The sequence below is a fragment of the Scleropages formosus genome, chromosome 20 (genome assembly GCF_900964775.1).
Source record: "Scleropages formosus chromosome 20, fSclFor1.1, whole genome shotgun sequence".
NCBI classification, from domain to species: domain Eukaryota; kingdom Metazoa; phylum Chordata; class Actinopteri; order Osteoglossiformes; family Osteoglossidae; genus Scleropages; species Scleropages formosus.
The window spans coordinates 24240818-24261115 of record NC_041825.1 but is presented as its reverse complement, the minus strand read 5'-3'; the positions used below and the strand labels follow the sequence as shown (position 1 = coordinate 24261115).

The 20298-nt window shown below is 43.8% G+C and overlaps 1 protein-coding gene across 1 annotated transcript in view; it reads left to right on the top strand.

Annotated features, from left to right (window-relative positions):
* cacng2b (calcium channel, voltage-dependent, gamma subunit 2b) overlaps positions 1–20298 on the top strand; it is an 81512-nt gene that overhangs the window by 44611 nt on the left and 16603 nt on the right. The window contains exon 2 of the mRNA XM_029246552.1: positions 13946–14029. Coding sequence (XP_029102385.1) covers positions 13946–14029 — 84 coding nt within the window. The remainder of the gene's footprint in view (positions 1–13945; positions 14030–20298) is intronic.

Below are 20298 nucleotides of genomic sequence, written 5' to 3'. Positions count from 1 at the left end.
TATCATGTGTATTAGAATCAGTGGTTTGTTTTGAGAAGAAATTATTGTCTTTATTCTAGAGAGGGGAGTCAAGGTGTAGACACTTCCTAGGGAGCTGAGAAGAACCTGCAGGTGAGCAATAGGTTTCTCCTCCGTCAGACTTCCATGTGGCAACATTCAGCAGTCAAAAGATTCAGGTAGAGGATTTGGATGAAAATTATGGAAAGACGAAAAGATGGAACCAAGGCTAAGGGGTGTGTCGCTCTCATCTCTGTGGCGACAGATCTGTGTGTCCTGGCATGCCATGCAGATCTCTTTCTGGATTTATCAGTGATAGGGTCTTGATGTTATTGGACTAATGAAGTGTAGCTCTACTGACATTAATGAGGTGCCTTTGAAATTAGAGCGTGAAATTGCCTGCCTCAGGTGGACTTCTCAATGCTCCAAACCACTGACCACTTATAAGGCCCTGAGAGGCTCGTTCAGCAAAGTCTCCTCCTCGCTTGTGGGTCTGATGGACCCGATCACACCCAGCTTGACTTGTACAGAAGTTTGGAGTTAAATAAATGGGGCTCTTTTGGGCTTCTCAGCTGTGCAAGTGTTTCTCCAGCAAAGAGCCTGACTGTGATCTATGAGTGGTGTTGGAAGGACTTGTCAGATGGGACCGCTATTCAGTCAGCCTCACTGGCCATCAAGGGCATTTGCTAACAAGGTGAATGCCCTTGTAAACTACAAGTTGGGTGTGCTTACATTAGGATTGTGTGTGCCTGAGTGAGTTTGTGTAGACTGGAGAAGCTGTACAATCACCTTCTCCACGGAGCCCTCATGTCTAGATACTATGAAAAAAAAGTCCGGAGTTAGGGTAGACCCACGTCAACCCTCTTCCATCCCACGCTACCTCAATCTCCCACACCACACCCCTATGAGGTCCAAGAGGCAAAGCGGAACAGCAGACTCCGACCGCAATAAATCAAACTCCGGAAGTAACCCTCTTCTGTGACTTGACACGAATTTCTGGGAACGGGACATAGAGAACCATGGGCAGACATTTTTAGAACGCTCTCCCGGTCCCACAGTGAGACGGGGGCGGGGGAATGATGGGATTGGAGCAGAGGAGCTCCGGCAGCTGTGGAAATGTGAGGTGTCGCGAACCAGGCTGCAAAGTTTAGTTCATAACTGGGATAGAGAGGTGGTTCAAAATCAGAACTAAGGTGCATGCAAAATGCAAAAATGCTAAAAACATACAGAGAGATGGTTTGGGTCTGCAATTATTTAAAAAGTGATCAAAACCCATTTTAAACAGCATGCTGGCTTAAGGATTCTGTGATTTTTTTGGTTGCACGTGAAGCTGACTTTAGGATGATTTGACATCTGAGATTTCATGTAACTAATATATAAAGATGAAAGAGTGGTAACTAATAGGCTGCACATTTTACATCATGCAAGGAGTCCTGTGGTTGAACCCTTGAGTGGAGAACATAAACTGAATGTCTGCAGTAAAATACTTACATCTGCTAATAGGCAGCAGGGTACAATATGCACAGATGTATTTCCTTGTAGAGAAGGGAATCCCTAACCCCAGCTGGGGACAGTGACGTGTCCCACATGGCCTCGGGTGACTCATTCGTCTGGAGACCGTGAAACTTCACCGTCCCCTCCACTCCGCGCCTCATCAGCTCACATGACTAGCAGCACACAGGTGTTGATATTGGCTTTCAAATCTCATGTGCCAGCTTCCTGGACAGTGGATCCAGAGCAACATCTGCGTTCTGTGTTTCACTATCGATCTGTTGTCCTTCTGTCCCTCCATCTCTTCATCCCTCCTTCCATTTCATATTGGCCTTTTTCCATGCTGTGCATATTTTTCTAGACAGCGGAAACACCATTTTTTAAGACTCTTGGATAAGAATTTTTATGTTCCAAATAAAGTTGCGGAAATCAATTAATTATTACATATTAAAGACATCTGTAGATCATCACGGGGTGCCCTGCATATTGCATTTGTCATCCCCTTGCATTACAAAGTAATAAACACATCTCTTTCATTTTTGCTCTATTAACTCTGAGAGAAGGACATGGTTTTGAGGTAGAAGAAGGTGCTTGATGGCTCACTTAATTTACAGTTTGTGCCACTCATTATAAAAACTGGCCATTTAGATTACCGACTTAGTAAGTTAACTATGTAGGTCTAAAAACCGTCCTTATGTCTAGTGTTGTATGTTTATATTTATGCTTATTTACGCAGCACCGTGGTCCTGCGAGACACGACATTTCGTCCCACTGTATGTCCACACATGTAGTGGAATGACAGTAAAGCTCGACTTGACTTGACTTGACTTGACTTATCCCTTTATACAATCAATTTATTAATCAGACACTTCTATTTTCAGTTATCTAGATACAAAAGCAGCATGTTTTCAGTCATATAGTTTTGTGTGTAACTTCTTTTACATAAATAGATTGACACTAAGAGTTGTTTGTGAAACAGTAAAATACTCAATATGAGTAAAAACAGAATTATTTCAAGAAGTATCTAAGAAGGCTGTCAAGTGCTGTATCTCTCCTGCAATTGGAGAAAAGTATATAGTATGTAAGGGGGTGTGGTGGCGCAGTGGGTTGGACTGGGTCCTGCTCTCCGGTGGGTCTGGGGTTCGAGTCCCGCTTGGGGTGCCTTGCGATGGACTGGCGTCCCGTCCTGGGTGTGTCCCCTTCCCCCTCCGGCCTTACGCCCTGTGTTGCCGGGTAGGCTCCGGTTCCCCGTGACCCCGTATGGGACAAGCGGTTCCGAAAATGTGTGTGTGTGTGTGTGTGTATATAGTATGTTAATCTGTTCATACTCTGTGCCAGTCAACAATTTGAGTGCACTCTTTTTCAGAACTGAGAATAACTTTCCTCCAGGTCACTGCTTTGAGATCTTCTTTACTGTCCTTCTTGGCCAGGTAGTTTTGACACTCAGAGATATGTTTTCAGTTGCTGTCTTCTCGAAGCATGAATGACTGCTCAACTAGCCATAACCCCACTGGAATTACATACCTCTGAAGTAGATTGCATAGCAATACAATAAATTCTGTACCTTCAGTGGTTCACCAGTTTATACAACACAGCAATTTAACTCACACACACAAACACACACAGAGGGAGAGAATCAATGGTTCAACTGAAACACGCATCTTTGGACTGTGGGAAGAAAACAGAGCACCTGGAGGGAACCCATGTACATACAGTGAGAATATGAAAACTCCAAACTGAGCCAATTTGAAATCCATACCCTACCCCACAGAAGTGCCAGAAACAACTGCCTCACATCTGTCCCAGCGAGTGCCTGCAAGGTGACTCTGGCATCACATCTTCCACACCTGTTGGGGGATCTCTGAAGAGTGTCGGCAATATGAGGGCTCTTCTGGCTGTCACCCTTCTCTACTGTCATTATCAGCATGCTGAGAAAGAGAGTGATTAGCTTCATCCTCATTTCCATACACATTTCATAGGGGCTAAATACTGCACCTCAGTGGTCTATGAAGACTAAACTGTATAAAGGTATAAGACAGGTGTGAGGAAGAATAACAGGAAATAAAAACAAATAACCATATTTTTACTGAAAATGTGACAGGAGGATGGAAAGAAGGTGACTGAGCACTGATGGAACAGGTGACTACAGTAAAATCCCACCATTGTGGAGAGTGGAATTTTTTTTGGGTCAAGCTGATGCTCAGAGCAAATTTTGCTGGAGTGTTTTCTCACCCCAGGGATGGACCTGTGGGGTGGAAATATTTTTCAAAGAAGCTTAGTGGATTCCAGCGATGTGTCTTGCATATATGCTGAAAGGGGACATATTTCAAAGTCCAACATTTTTAATTGTCAACTTGGTTGAAAACCATTTCGTGTTATACTATTGTGGGGTGGGATGTTGCTGTTGAGGGTCGATTCAGTTTAGCACACCTAAATCACTGGATCAGCTAAGTGGTGTTAATGGATCAGTCTTGGTTGCGGTGGCATGCCAGATTTGAGCATGTGCTGGATGTTAGCCAGGTCACAATTGCTGAGCCCAGGTCTCAAATGAACATTCACTAAGTGACTGTGGCATTTAGTGGACACATAACTGTACATCTGGTCCATAGTGCTGCGGGCACCACTGGAGGCCTGAGATTATGTGTTTGTGTGTGTCGTTGTGGAAGATTTCACCCTGAGCAGAAAAACTCTGCCAGTCCACAAGGACATGGATTGGCTTCACCAGGGACTAAGCCCAAAGTGGAACCTGGTGACCCAAGATGCTAATCCTAACCCCCCGTTGACTGCAGACATAATTTATTTTCTCACTTCTCACCCGATAATAGCACGGTCGTCATGGTGAGCGGTTTTCAGAAAGAAAAGCTCTAGGGAGTAAGTGTGTAATGTGCTGAAGGGGAGAGTGGGGGGGCTGGAGGTATGGGTGAGTGTGTTCCTGGATCAGCAGCATGGTCACTTTGTGTTGGGTGTATAGCTTGAGGAACACTGCGCTCTGAGCACCCGACTCTCACACTCTTCACAGTTATGCTGTGCCATCTAAGAGGTGAGGTAATTGCTGATTTTAAATTAATTGGGCAAAAAAAGGAAAGTACAGAGGAAACTAATTGAACATTCCCAATTATCTTTAATAAGCCTTCAATAATCTTTGTCAAGGGATGGAAATTGTGAGGAGAAATGAGCTGCAGTTGAAGATGAAAATAGAGCATTTTACAATTTGTGCTGTAATTGCCTCCATTGTTCTCCGGCTGTTTTCCTCACAGACTGTGGTTTTATGGGTCTTTAAAGGTTCATCTTCTCTGGAACTGAGGTAAAGAGTTCAGCTGGGGCACCATAGGAAGCTTCTGTCATTAAATGACCCTGTGGATTTAAAAGCAGAAAAACTCCTGTAGGGGCCACTACAATGAAGCCTACAAAAATTCCTTTGCTTATGTTTAACGCCTATGCCTCACACGGTTGGGATTAAGGTTAGTAAAATGCATGGAGTTGGATGTTTCCACTATTGCAAATTAAGCTAAGGGTCTTTCTCAAGCGTGTGACAGTAGAGCCCCATCTTGGTCAATTTCTTCAGATGTCATGAAATATACAGTACTGTGCAAAAGTTGAGGCACTTCTGAAAAAATGCTGTGAAGTGAGGCTGCTTCCAAAAACAGTTCTTCTTAATCAATACACTTAATAAAAAGTGCAATAAGCAGAAAAAAACCCTAAATAAAATCAATATTTGCTGTGATGACCCTTTGCCTTTTAAACAGCATCAGTTCTCTTAGGTGCACTTGCGTGCAGTTTAAGCTTCTCGGTTGGTAGGTTGATCCAAGCATCTTGGAGAACTTGCCTCAGTTCTTTTGCAGACGTGCAGCTGTCTTACTTGCTTTTGTCTCTGCATGCAATCCCACACTGGTTCAGTGATGTTGAGATCAGGGCTCTGTGGGATCATACCATCAGTTACGTGATTTCTCATTTTTCTTCTCGCTGAAGATCTTTATGACTTTGACCATCTTTTTTGTGGTCATTGTCATAAATTTGGTACCGATCAGAAGACTTCCTGACATTTTTGTGGGATAGATAAGAATATGCTTGTACTTCTCAGCAGTGAGTGAGCCATTAATTTTGAACAGATCACCAACTCCACCTTGGTTCACTGGTGCCTGCACACTCATCCATGTAGCGCTCTCCAACACTTTGTCGGACAACCTGCCTTCTGTTAGAGCCAAACATTTCAAATTTTGACTCATCAGTTCAGCGGTCCTGCTGCCATTTTTCTGTACTCTAACCAACCAACCAACCTGTCAGACAAGAGGACTGGAGACAGGAGTTAAGGTAATGGACCCAAGTGTGGGTCGGCTTTATTTCAGGAGGGGAACACTGGGGCAGACGAAAACAATTGTCAGGGACAGGCGAAGGTCGTTCGAGGCGCAGACGTCGATACACAGAAGAAGCAAGTCTCAGGAGCCGGGAAAACACGCGAAGGTCAGGAGCCAGGAGATCAAAACACGAAGCAGGACGAAGAGGCAAGAAGTGCATGCTGAATCCGCAAAACTGCTAAGGGAGGCATTTGCAAGAATACGCACCTCTGTGCGGTTACGGAGCTCCCTTTATACCTGGCCAGGTTAACAAGCCGCAGGTGTGGTCGCTCAGCTTCATCCGGGGGGTGTAACACGACCATTGACAACAACCGCTTGTCCCGAGTGGGGTCACAGCTACCCGGACCCTACCAGGCAACACCGGGTGCAAGGCCGAAGGGGCAGGGGAAAAACCTAAGGCAGGATGCCAGTCCGCTGCAAGGCACCCCAAGCAGTGCTCGAACCCCAGACCTGCCACACAGCGAGCACTGTTCTGTACTCCAGTCCTCATGTTTTTGTGGGTAGGGGAGTCGCTTGTCTTTGTTTCTAACTTGGAGAAACAGCTCTTCAGTCACCTTCAATGAAGAGTATTTCTGACAAGACATCGCTGTCAGGTGTACATGACTCCCAGTGGTTTCTGCCAGATCTGAGCTGATAGCAGTGCTGGACATCTTCCGATTTCAGAGTGGAGTGATCTTGATGTATCTCTCATCTGCTGCACTCAGTTTCCGTGGTCGACCACTGAGTTTCTGGTCCTCAACGTTGGCTATTTGTTTCCTGCTTCTGTGAAAGACCTTAGGCAATACATCTGGAAACACCTGCATGTTGCAAGATTTCTGCTTGGGGGAACCTTTCAGATGCAGGATGGCCACCTTGTGTCTTGTTACTATGCTCACTCTTGCATGGTGTAAGATTTGAAGGTCAAACTGCCACATCTTCTGCATCCTCAATCAATACATATAAATTAGATATTACAATGAATTGTTAGTTAACATTTACCATCTGTGTAAATGCGTAAATAATTGTATGTAGTTCAACACATCTAAAACAGCATCACACACACACGCTGTCTACAACCGCTTGTCTCAAACCCGGTTGCGGCAAACCGGAGCCTAATCCGGCAACACAGGGCGCAAAGCTGAAGGGGCAGGGGACACACCAGGAAGGGACACCGATCTGCCACAAGCCACCCCAAGCACGGCTCAAACCCCAGACCCGCCACAAAGCAGGACCCAGCCAAACCCGCTGTGCCACCATGTCCCCCAAAACAGCATCCGCTAAATGAATGAATGTAAAAGTATGACCAGGTCCGTTAGCCATTTCCTTTTGTTTTGGTTGGATGCAATAACTCGGAAAAATTGTCACAGTTGGCTTATGGCAATCAGTCATGAAACTAATTCAATTAATTTTGTTATTCACAATTTATAAAGATTGGTAAGTTTTATTGGTTCCTTTATCCAGGGTACAACAGCAGGAGAAGGGATTCAAACCCATGTCCTCCGACTGTAAAGACCATACCATCTGCTACATTTGACTGTTAATATATCCAGTATGTCATTCCATTCTGTCTTTGATGGATGTTCAACAGTTCACCCCCAGCCAAAATACCAGAATGAGTTCAACTGGATTCCACAGTAGACATGCAAATGTTATCATGTGTGTTCATCCGTGTGGGAGGATGTCCGACTGCAAAAATGATCACTATATTCATGATTTAAATAGCCTGCTGGCTTGTTTTCTTATCGGAAGTAAGCAGAGGCCCTCCAGTTCAAGGGAGTGGCTGGTGTTTTATGATCCGAACCAGCCGAGTCGCAGTTTTAACAGCTAAATGTCCGCCCCCTGTACCTCTGCCAGCCTTGCTAAGCAGCTGTGGAGAGCAGAGGCCTTGAAATACAAGCGAGTCACCTTCATCACCCTTTCTCAGGATGCACAGCGAAATCTGTTATAATGAGGTATCCTGGACCATGGTTTTCTCAACAACTGCACATTTCCCCTGTTTCCCCACATGCCACTGAGGTGTGGTGGCAGCGGGCAGCACGGTGAATAAGGATGTGGAAACTGAGAAGCTGTCAGCTAAAGCCCTGCTGCTGTACCCAAGGGAACAACAGTTATGAGACTTACAGGGCTTCTATATTTGTTCAGCTGTGCCAATGGGTCAAGTGTAAAATTTTGCATTAAACTAATATTATTTTAGACATGTGACACAGATACCTGACAGTTCCTGAGCTGCGGTTTTGGACAGGGGTTTAGGCAAGTTCTGGGTTGGAGTAACTGATGATGGATGGAATAATATTACTTTTAACAAAACAGTTGGCAAAATAATAACAAGAATAATAATAATAATAATAATTTAGAATGGTAGAGAAGATTGGTATTCTTAGCTCGGGTTGTTGATTCAGATGTTCAGGTTTTCAGACGTTCAGTGCTGATGATGTCACCTGAACTGGTTATGAAACGTTTGCAGTCTGAATACCAAGCTTGGCGAACATCAGAATAATAATAATAATAAGGAGAAGAAGAATAATAATAGCTCTTTGAGTGTCTGATCAAGTTTGATTAACTGGCTTCTTGGTCCTCTGGTGTAATCCACTATCTATTAGCATTGATACCACTGCTCTAAAGACTCCTGCCAGCAGAATTGCATTAGTGCGCAGTTGTCTTCAGTCATGTTATCATATTAGTAGAATATCTCATTTAATAATCTAAAGTGAAAGCATTTCATTTTTGTCTTGTTTTACAACATGCAGTCACTGGCTTTAACAAAAAAAGAAAACTTGTGAAATGCTGTAATGAATATTGATGATTTTTTTAACATTAACTGAAAGTCTTTTTAATGGACAAAGTGGAAGTCAGTTTCTTTTAGCGATTAAGCTTTAATGCTAAGAATACATTATGTATTTTAAGGGAAATAAATGGCTTTCTAGCAGCAGAGCTTCATGCAGCTGACCTGTCAGAAATGGATAAATACTAATCTTCCAGCAGAAGCTGCTCGCTGACACCGTAATCTGCTGAAGTTAAATGTCAGAGGTTCTGTATGAGATGGTGTGCACGGTAATACGTTATTACAGGTAGCTTTAAAGGGCAATCCTTGGTGCATAAACCACATTTCTGCACAGTTAAATATGATTCGTTGAAGAACAACCTTCAGAGTCTGACAGCCATAAAAATAACTTCTCCTACGTGAATTATGCTAAATGTGCTTGTGTGAAGTATTAGGATGAGTTGGGACATAGACTCGGGAGGATGCAGGTGAGAAGCTTTATCGGAATTGTTTCACTTAAGGTTGAAATATGCATTGTTATTAATGGGTTACATCATCACACTGGCTGAGGTTATCTGGCCAGCCATTAATTATATCATGCAACAGCATGGCTTCTTCGATTAGAAACCCTGACTTGTGTATGCTTAGTACTCATACATTTTATACTCGTGTTTTCTCTAGTTTCTTTTTACATATTCATACTTTGGGAAGATTGCAATGGATTATTTGGTCAGGATTGTGGAAAAAAATCTGTGTTTGCTGTTTCCTATCAACTTCTAACTGTATTTCCTTCACAAGTCTATTTTGAAGTTTTAGGTTTGCAACTGAGAGAATATGACCGATGTTTAGCCTCTGTGCCAATAGATGGGGGTAAAGTGCAGTGAAAAAGAAGTAAAGGTCACCTTAGTTGACCTTGCTTCAAAAAGGGTATACTGCTAATGTCTGCTTTTCTTGTTGATGGTCAATAACAACAAAAGGAACACTGCATGTGTTCATGGGATGAATCAGTCAATAATCCACATTGAATGGGGGTCTAACAGTATTTTTATTTATTATGGCTACATCAGAGATTTTTACAGAACCTGACCCTCCAGTAAATCAAGGGACAGTCTTCCGATAAGCTTATGAACCGGAGCAGTTGGTCAGTCAGTGGTTTTGAAGTGTATGATTTCTGTAGGTCTCTAATGTTTCTATAGCAACCTCTTTAAAACAAGTGCTACAGGCAACCTGTTGGGAAGGGCACTATAAAAATATTAAATAAGCTGTTTCTAGCAAAAGCAGAAGAGCAGCAGTAAGATACAGGTAGGGTTACACTCGGCCTACTGCTCAAGCAGGCTCATCGAACAACAGCTATCTATAATACCCTCTGTACTCGAATCTTTTGGTAAAATGACTTGCTGACTGTTGTAGCTGTGTTTAGCGTGACGCCCAGCCCCCAGTCTGCGGTAGGTCTGGCATCTGGCCGATAGACAGAAATTAAATTAGCTGGATCCAGCCGTTGCTTGCAAACCTTATGCTGAAATGTCTGTGATCTCTGCTCTGTGATTAAAGATTCAATGGCAGCTTGTGAACAGTAAAAAATGGACTGGAATCATAAGGAGGAAAATTGATTTGGGATATTGCGACGTTTACATTTTCTTAGTGAGGGAGAGCTGTGATTGTTAATGTGTAAGACTGCTGATGTGGATAATATTTCATTGTTACTCACTTGCCTCTTTGCTAGATTCGTAGGCTCTTTTAATCTATTTGTTTCTTCAGCTGACCAGTCCCATGAATCTGTGTAAGGTATGGTTCTCCATCAAATCTCAGATTTCCTCCCTTCATTAGAATCCAGGGAAATAAAAAAGACACTCGCTCGAGATCTGGAAGGAGTGTGCCACAGCGTTTTTCACATGTCCAGATTAATGGCTCGGAGCATGAAATCGCATGTATGACAGTGTAGAAGAACAAAGGTGCTATTCTTGGGAGTCGGGGGGGAGATTCTGCTGTTGTACCTTTGACAAGGTTTCTTAACTTGTATTGTGTTTGTAAAATATACTGCAGATTAAGTGGATAATAAATAAACCAGTTTACCTTCAAAGTTTCTTTTGAATGAAAACCAAGCAACCCTGTGTATCCCTAATAATAATGGCAATTAGGTGGTGCATCTTCTGGTTTCGGCTCCATTTTGAGTCTTGTTTTGCTGTTCACACTAAATCCTGGCACAAGAGGCCCCAGTTCCTGCCCAAGTGCCATGTGGGTAATTAACCAGTGACCTCAAGGGAGACAAAACAATCTGTACATGCTGCCCTGGAGCTGACCCTCTCTTCTGACCTTCACCTTCACTTACAGTCACACTTTCCCCACATGGACTTGTTTGAAATCACAGCATTTCTTGTTCTCCCTATTTTTTACACTTTTTCTTCCTCCTGCCATTCCACCCACAGAAAATGCTTGATGTTCCAAATTAAAACATTTTAAAATGTAAATAATTACTTAATAATTAAAAATGAGGGGGGTGCGGTGGTGCAGTGGGTTGGACCAGGTCCTGCCTTCCGGTAGGTCTGGGGTTCGAGTCCCGCTTTGGGTGCCTTGCAACGGACTGACGTCCCGTCCTGGGTGTGTCCCCTCCCCCTCCAGCCTTACGCCCTGTGTTGCCAGGTTAGGCTCTGGCTCCCCGCAACCCTGTATGGGACAAGCGGTTTCAGATGATATATGTGTGTGTGTGTGTGTGTAATTAAAAATGAACAGTTTGGTAGCCGGAGTTACTGTTAAGCTCCTGTAAAGCAATCGTTAAATTCATAATTATTTATTTGCATAATAAATAAATATTCCAGGCTGCAGGTGACCTGCTGTATGATGGGTAAGTCGCTTTGGAACAAGGTGTCAGCTAAATTGGTAAATGTATTACTTCAAAATGTGGACAATAGCGCACAGGCAGTTATGCCAGAAAAATAATTTTAACTGGTCAAAGAACACAGCGTTTTCTTTTTTTTTATGAATTATGTAACTTTGAATCGTGTTCTGCAAGGACTGTGGTGAGGAATGGAATGGTTCCAGTCTTTCAGCCCCACTGGGTTCCTTTCCCTTATGTTTAATGGTGAACTAAACAGATGTCACCGAGTGAGTGTCCGCCAGCGCAGGGGGGTAAAATCTCCCAGTGCTTTGTAGATCCCTGTCTTTCCCAGTGCCTTCCTACAGTCTTCACTGATTCTGGGTTTTTGAAAGAGCCCTGCAATGGCAGTGTGGTTTACGTGTCTGCTTTCCAAACGAAGCCGGGGGATTTGTTGCCTCTGTGAGGGGGAGAGGAGCCCGGCTGTCAGGATTTGTGAGAACACACAGCGAAGCCTATAAAGTGTGTGTCGGTGTGTGTGTGTGTGTGTTTTAGTGTCTTTGCATTTGTGTTTGTTTTTGTGCATGTCTTTGCAATTGTCTTGCTTTGCCTTTGCGTGTGTATGTGCGTGTGAATCTGTGTGTGTGTCCGTTGGTGAGGGATGTGGCAAGCAAGAGAACCATACAATATGAAAACTGTAGGTGGCTGAAATCTTTTCAACAGAGATGCAGAGCAAATGAATCTGTCTGTGTTTATGTGTGTGTATCAGTCTGTGAATGTGACACCAAGCGCCATGAGCTCTGTGGCTTCCTGCTTTGTATAGTTTTGCCCCCTGAAATCAGTCTGGTCATGTTTTTTGGGGTGTATCTGTCCATGCAACAACATACATCTGCGCATTGCATATGCATGCCTACATTACCATGCAGGAATGTCATCAGTCACATGTCTGCATGTTGGTGTACAGTATGTGTGTATGCGAGAAGTGTAGGTGTTCCTACATTTACATTTATTCATTTAGCTGACATGTCTCTCCAAAGCAGCATAAAATAATCATTATGGAGTATTTAGCTGACACCTTTATCCAAGGTGACTTGCCATGTTAGATCCTAGAATCATTTGCCTTTCTGTACAGCAGAACAATGTAACACACACAAACACACAATGCACGTAATTTAGAGTCACCAGTTCTGAAACACATGTGTTTAGCCTGTGGAAGGCAACCCACTTGAATACATTACTTCAACATGAAAACTCCACACAGACTGAGCTGACGGAGAGGTGATGGAAAGCGTCTGCGGAAAGGCGAGGGAAAACAGGAGGTGTGAGGCACCAGTACTACTCGCTGTGCCCACTATTCTGCGTTCAACTATCTACAGTATGTATTCATGTACGAAACTGAAAGGCAGTCTTTGACGTCGTAAAACACTAATTAACAAGGGCCTGTTTAATAGCCATAGTCAGGACAGGCTGTAATTACCAGCGGGGTTACATGAAGTGAGAAGGCTCTACCCGTCGACCATAGCTCCTGTACGCCTACTAACCCTGCTCTTTCCTGCCGTATCTCTTCTTTTCACTGGCTCTTTCACAGACACTTCCCATCGCCTCTCCGTTCTTCACCCCCCCCCTTCAAGTCCTTCACAGCATCTCTCAACACTAAGCTCTTCATCCCTCCCCAGAACACCCACTTCACTTCATACCATTTAATTTGCTCCGCCCCCTCCCCGGTAGCCCCAACGCTGGTTAACAAAATCAGTGGGAGCCGCTTCTTCGTGCTCCCGGTCCGAGGGGGTTGGGGGAAAGCGTGGATCTATCTGCACGCTCAGTGGCTCGCAGGGAGGATCGCTGCTAGCTAATTGCAGGTTCCTGTTATGTTCATGAGCATGTGTGCAATTTCCCGTGGGTGACCCCAGCCAACCTCGGCCCTTGCCCACACCCAGCTGCATCATCGGGCCGATGTCCAGGTGCTTCCGTGTAGCTTGATGACCGCCTTGGGAGCTGTGAGCCGAAACGTTGACTCATCGTTGGCCGATCGCTGGGTGACCCGTAACTGGACCAGCTGGACTGCACGAGGCCAAATCACCACAGCTACCACCACCGCCGCCTCATTAGAAGCTTTGAGTAATGGCTCCATCCAGGCTTCTTCACGTTTATACATATTGTTCATTCACTGCCTGCCGACTCTGTGTGTCTGGGGTAGCAGGGGTGCGCTTTGGACAGGTGATGATTTTATTCAAAGATGGTGGAGGTTAGAGCAAAATTCCTTCAGGGGTCCGGAATTCCTGTCTACACTGGGAATTCCTGTACATGTCGAATTAATGAAGTACGACAGAATCAGTGGCTCAGTTGGTTCTTTCACTGAAGATATGTTCATGGTCATTCTGTCATGCATTTATGGGCATCCATAAAAGACCAAATGCTACAAGACTTACAGTAATTGCCATTACCAATAATGGCATTTACAACTTTGTGTTGCAGTAGTGTGTACAAAGCTAGGATCTCTCCTCCCGATATGGTGTTTCTCCAACATCTCCTCCTTTCTGTCCCCTGCAGGCAACTTCAAAGGGATGTGCAAACAGATAGACCACTTTCCCGAAGACACAGATTACGAAGCTGATGCCAGCGAGTATTTCTTGCGTAAGTTCTCTTCCTGGCCGTGCAGGTGTCACACACATGTTGGCCGTTTGGAAGAAACATGCTGTTGGTGTGCACCAAAAGCCTCCATCGCCACTTTTCAAGTGTACAACCTTTCCTGTAGATTTGTGTTTTGTAAAATATGTTGCTCTCTCTGTGATGACGTGTTGTCACAGCTCGAAATACTTGATATTCATTTCAAAGTGTTGTTGTGCACCAGCTATAGCAGTGTGGACTCCTGTTCAATTTGTACGCTTCCCATCTTGTAGGTTTTCCCATGTTTCTCCTAGCGTTAAGTTATTTCAACATGAAATGGTGCGTAACTGTTTTTTTAAAGAGAAATTATGTATGACAAAGTAATTTGTTAGCTAATGTTAGGTGTTTCATGTCTTCGTCACACATTATAGTAATATCACTTTTCTTGACAACACTTTTTCTATAAACAGAAATGTTTTTCTTTACAAACTTTATGTGCTTGATGGAAAAACTGTTTATATTGCAATTTGATCTAGGCTATAACACAAAAGGACAAAGTAACGCATTTGTGTCATGTTTTGCATCACCACCTTGGTTTAAGCTAATAAATATTAAAATAGAGGGAAAACTGCTGGATAGCAAAAGATAGTATGTATACATCCATTGTTCCTCTCATAAGGAGGCTGCAAATTAAATGTTGTTATTGGTACATACAAATCAACCCCCATGCTTGGGGCCAAAGACACGGTTGGTTATGGGGGGGAGGCTTCAGGTATACTGAGCTGGGCTTGAATATTCACATTTATTCATTTAAGTGACAAGGGGGTGTGGTGGTGCAATGGTGCAGTGGGTTTAACCAGGTCCTGTTCTCTGGTGGGTCTGGGGTTCGAGTCCTGCTTGGGGTGCCTTGCAGCAGACTGGTGTCCCTTCCTCGGTATGTCCCCTCCAGCCTCACACCCTATGTTGCTGTGTTAGGCTCCAGCTCACCACAACTCCTGCTTGGGACAAGCAGTTTCAGACAGTGTGTGTGCATTTAACTGGTGCTTTTCTTCAAAGCAACTTATAATGATATGCTCAAATTATTTATACAACTGGGTACTTTTACTGGAGCAATTTTAGGATTAGTATTTGCGCAAGGCCGGAGGGTCCGGTGGCGCAGCAGCCTTGGCTAGTCCTCCTCTCTGGTGGGTCTGGGGTTTGAGCCCTGCTTGGGGTATCTTGCAACAGACCAGTGTCCTGTCCTGCAGTGTGTCCCCTCCCCCTCCAGCATTGCACCCTGTGTTGCCGGGTTAGGCTCTGGTTCACTGCAACCCTGCTTGGGGCAGGTGTGTGCTTGTGTGTGTGTGTGTGTGTGTGTGTGTGTGTGTGCATTTTTCCTGCGATACTGTTGATGTGTTCTTGTTCAAGGGTACTACAGCTATACCTGCAATTCAAAAGCAGGGCCTTTAAATCCGAAGACAGTAACCCTAACTACTCTGCTACTAACTGCCCCAACATTTATACATATACTCAGTACATACATTTACATTTATTCATTTAGCAGACGCTTTTGTCCAAAGCGACGTACATCTCAGCAAAAGTACAATTTATGCATTACATTGAGAGAAGAAGACATAGCTGCAGACGTGAAAGTCTCAAGCAAACCTTGTTCGTTACCTATCACTTGCTGCACCGAGGTTCATCGTCATACAAGTCTTGGTTACTATTATATATTATATATTTTCCTGCAGTTATCTTTATTCATTTATAAATGCTTTAAATTGCCTTTGTTAGTTATTGATCATGAAATAGTAAGAGCTCCATTTGTTTTTTTAGTGTGTACTGACGTGACCTAATTTATTTGTGTGTATGCATTTTCAGTTCTTGCACCACTGAGTGACCACAGTGTTTATTTACAGATTTTTTTTTTCTTTTTTTAAAACTTTGATGTTAAACTGTGTGGATTTTTGGTTTTTCAGTCTTATCTTACAGCGGAACTCTTCATGGCCAAATAAAAGTTATCAAAAATAAGAAAATTTTTCTGCCAGACTTTGTTTGGCTGCTATGAACAGCAGCCATCCTGCGTGAACGTGATCATCTGCATGAGCGCAAAGAGCACCCCTTACCATCGTGCGAGAACACATAAAAGGGCTGCGAACCCGTGACAAGACTAAGCTCCCCCAACGGTCTGCCAATTAGGACACTGACTACTATAAATATTTCAGGCTCTCCTATATAGGTCAAGCAGTTCCTCCTCCCAGCCCTCGGCCCCTGTCTTTGGGGCCAAAGTCACTTCAGGTTACGGAGGGTATGGAGCGGTACACCAGGGTGGGAGGTAGGGCTTTGAGTGGGGCTAGGCTCTAGTATGGGCAGAGTTGGGCTGGGTTCAGGTGGGGTTTAGACATGCCCCGCCTCATGTCCTGGTGGCCCTTACCCATAGCAGCGCACATGGCCACATTATAATACCATGTTGTTCACGTGGTGGAGTGAACAGGATTTTTTTCACAAGCCATTCATTCTGTTCTGTTGGAAATTAATCAAATGCGGTTTAGAAATAATTACCTCAATCAAAAACCAAACTGTTTCTGCATTGCTGTTAATGAATTCGCTTTTGCTGCCACGCCAGGCCCGTACATTTCTCCTGCGATACTGTTGATATTTACATAATGAGCTAAAAGGTTTGTACAATGGGAAGAGAAGAAAAAATCCTTTTTATTCACTGGTTCACATGCTGGAGAAATAGGGTGGTTGCGTGGGAGATGGGAGACAGCGGGCAGAATGGGTGAAAGCTTTCAGAGAACAATGGCCCCTGCTTGCTTTGGGGAATGCCTGCTATATGCCATTCTAGGTTCGAGTGAGGCCAGGGTACATTACATGTGATCATCAAAAGTACAGGTTCACTGTAAATGAACATATGCTGAATGTGTTGGCACATGAATCCTAAATAATGTCAAGCCATTATGTTGTTAGGGAGCATTTCAAGTGTTATTACAGGATAGAACCAAGCAGGGCAGTAGGTGGCACAGCAGTTAGAGCTCTTGCCGTGCAATCCAAGGACCTGGGTTTGAATCCTTTTCCCTGCTATTATACGCTTGACCAAATAACTTACCCTGAACTGATAAAATGGTACAATAAAATTGTACAATTATACAGTAAAACTGTAAAAATTACCCAGCTTTATGAAGAGATAAATTGTTCGGCTTGAAATTATACAATATCATAAATATTTTTAAATACTTTTTTCAGAATAATTAGGAATTTACAGTACATATGCTATGGGCAGCACAGATCACGGCACCTGAGTGGAGTGAAAGATCGTGGGTTCCGTTGCTCACTCACTTTGTGTAAAGTTTTCATTTTCTCATCTAGAGGCAGCTGGTAGTTGTTAGAGCTGCTGCCTTTGGACCCCCAGATCGCAGGTTCAAGTCTCCCCTCCAGCTCTAGTACTGTTACAGAACGTATTTACCCTTAATTGCTCCAATAAAAGTGCCCAGCCCTATAAATGGGTAAATAATTGTAAGTACCTTAACACCGTAAGTCACTTTGGAGAAAAGCCTCAGCTAAATGAATACATGTGTATCTTCCAGGTGCTCTGGCTTCCTCCTGTAGTCCAAAAACATGCAGTTCAGTTGAATTGGTGATTCCAAATTTCCCTTAGCATGTGAAAGGGTGAGCATGTGCATAGCTACCCTGCCATGGACTGGCATCCTGTGTCAGGTGTACCACCCCCAGACTGGCACCTAATGCTTCTAGGCTAGGCTATGGATCACTGCCACCCTACTCAGACCAAGCATTTACTGAAATTGAGTACATGGATAAATATTTACTATATGCACATGTACATATGGTGGTGAAAAATATGTGTTCATATAATTTCACCATATAAGTTTGAGTGAAATAAGTGTATTTTAATGATGATAAATGTTTGTGTAACAGTGTGATGCTTATTAAATATGCATTTTGATGTTGCAATCCATTTGGTACCCCTCTCCTTCAGTGACTGAATAAGCAGGATGCAGTGTGTATCTGTGAGGCAGACAAAAGTACAGGCAGGGAAACTCCACTTTTCGGGGATCAGTCTACGCATTTCCTCTGTTCCTTGGTGTTTTTTAATTTATTCATATTTTTTGTCCAACAGCTCACCTGACCTCATGTTTCACAGTGTAAATTAGTTTATAACTGAAAGGTAGCCGTAAACCCCACAGGACTGCAGCCTAGGGGTTGTGCAGCCCTAGTCTAGAGAGGGTTTGTTGTGGTCATAGTGCCAGAAGGTTGTGGGTTCGCATCTTGCAAGGGTCAGAGCGGTCACAGTTTGGGTGAAGCACTGTGCTGGAGACTAGGTTGCTCTCGTGTCGTTTTCAGCCGAGGGTTTGTTTAGCCCTGCAGTCAGACATGGGCTGGGGGAGGGGGTCACTGGATCCATGTGGGACAAACAGAGTCGAGCAGTGGCTGCAAATGATTCATTCCTGCCACACACTTCCTGCTCTGTTTCAGTCATTTTTTTAAGCAGCCGGAAATAGAATGAGGTTGTGCTAAATTTCCTGTGATACGCTTATTTTCCCCCGCGGTGAGATGGCCGTCGGACATGGGCAAAACAAACCGCTCGCCCGGCGGAGCGGCGTCGTGACACAACACTGACCTTCGGGAAAGGAGAGGAATGTCAGAATGGGTTGGGATTCACTGTAAAATGTTTGCTTGCACCGTCCATGAAGAAGCAAGAAGGAGGAACTGCGTGAAATGTCGCTTTTAAATTGTGTAGCCCTGGCAACTGAATGACAGCCAAAAAATGAGAATTCATAATTGTATCAATATTACTGACAGACTATTTCCTACTATTATAGAAGAAACTATAAGGTGGATGTAAAGCAACTTACCCTTGTGTTGTGTTTCAGACAGCTTTCTATTTTTGCTGTTCCCATGGAAAACTGGAAATCAGGTGGCCCATTGTAATTACTTGTAAAGCATACACACACACACCATCTGAAACCACTTGTCCCATAGAGGGTCGTGGGGAGCCAGAGCTTAACCTGGCAACACAGGGCATAAGGCTGGAGGGGGAGGGGACACACCCAGGACAGGACACCAGTCTGTTGCAAGGCACCCCAAGCGGGACTTGAACCCCAGACCCACCGGAGAGCAGGACTGTGGTCCAACCCACTGTACCACCGCACCCCCTTACTTGTAAAGCAGTTATAAAATATAAATGATCATCTAATGTTGTGTTACATCTTTTAACCAGCTTAATTCCTAGTCATTAGTCATACATGATGTAAACTTCTTTTTGGAATTTATGATCTATATATCTCATTTACTTGAAATTATACCATAGTGTGTGTGAGTGTGTATGTTTCTTAACTTCTGAATTTGAAATTTGTTACTCTTTGCTGTTTATTATAGTCTCACCCATTTGTTTCCTGTGGCTAGCCAGATCTGGCCATGCACACTACAGATGTACAAAATTTAAATAACATAAAATTCAGTGAATCTGGTGATCGGGTCCACATAGACGTTACGGAATCTTCCAGGATGTCATGAAAGAAACAATATTTATGAGAGATAAAAGCTGTACATCGGTCAAATTTGACTGGGACATAACCCTGAGGTTACATGCCTCTACCCTGTTATGCACTTGTATATTTACCTAAAATGATTCAGGTGGGTGACTTGTTCAGCAGTTTAACAATGGAGTTTGGTATGGACCTTCAAAAGAAGGTAGTGGTAATGAGTTCACAAATCCATGCTCCATGCTGCCTCGTTATGGACAGTGGGCACCCACCATTGTTTCAATGGTACTTGCTATGTGATCCAGGAGTTGTAATGTTCTCACAATCTATCTATTTTGGATCTCCATAGGAGAGGTGTGACATGAAGCTGGGGCAGACAGCAGAGTGTGGGGGTCCAAGTCCAGTATGATTGAATGATCTCACAAGTTCTTTGATGTGACATTGACTGCAAATGGTACTCATGTGCTGCCCAAACTTTATGGTATCCCCGTTTCCAGGTCATTATCCTGGGTCTTCAGGGGGTTGAAGGTCTGGTGAAGGTTAGTAGTCTGCTTAGATGTACATCGCTTTGGAGAGAAGTGTCTGCTAAATGAATAAATGTAAATGTAAATGTCTGAATTGACAGGAACCCTTGAACAGTTAACCACCTGTCCATTTTCCCTAACCTCACACGTGCACATACATGTTGACTGACCGAAGTGCCAGACGATCTCAGTGATGCTCTCGCATTATGTTTGTTGGATGAGGATGACCACAGCCCTACCTCTCCACTGAACAGAGAGTTGGAAGAAAAAAATCTCTGCACTGCTGGAG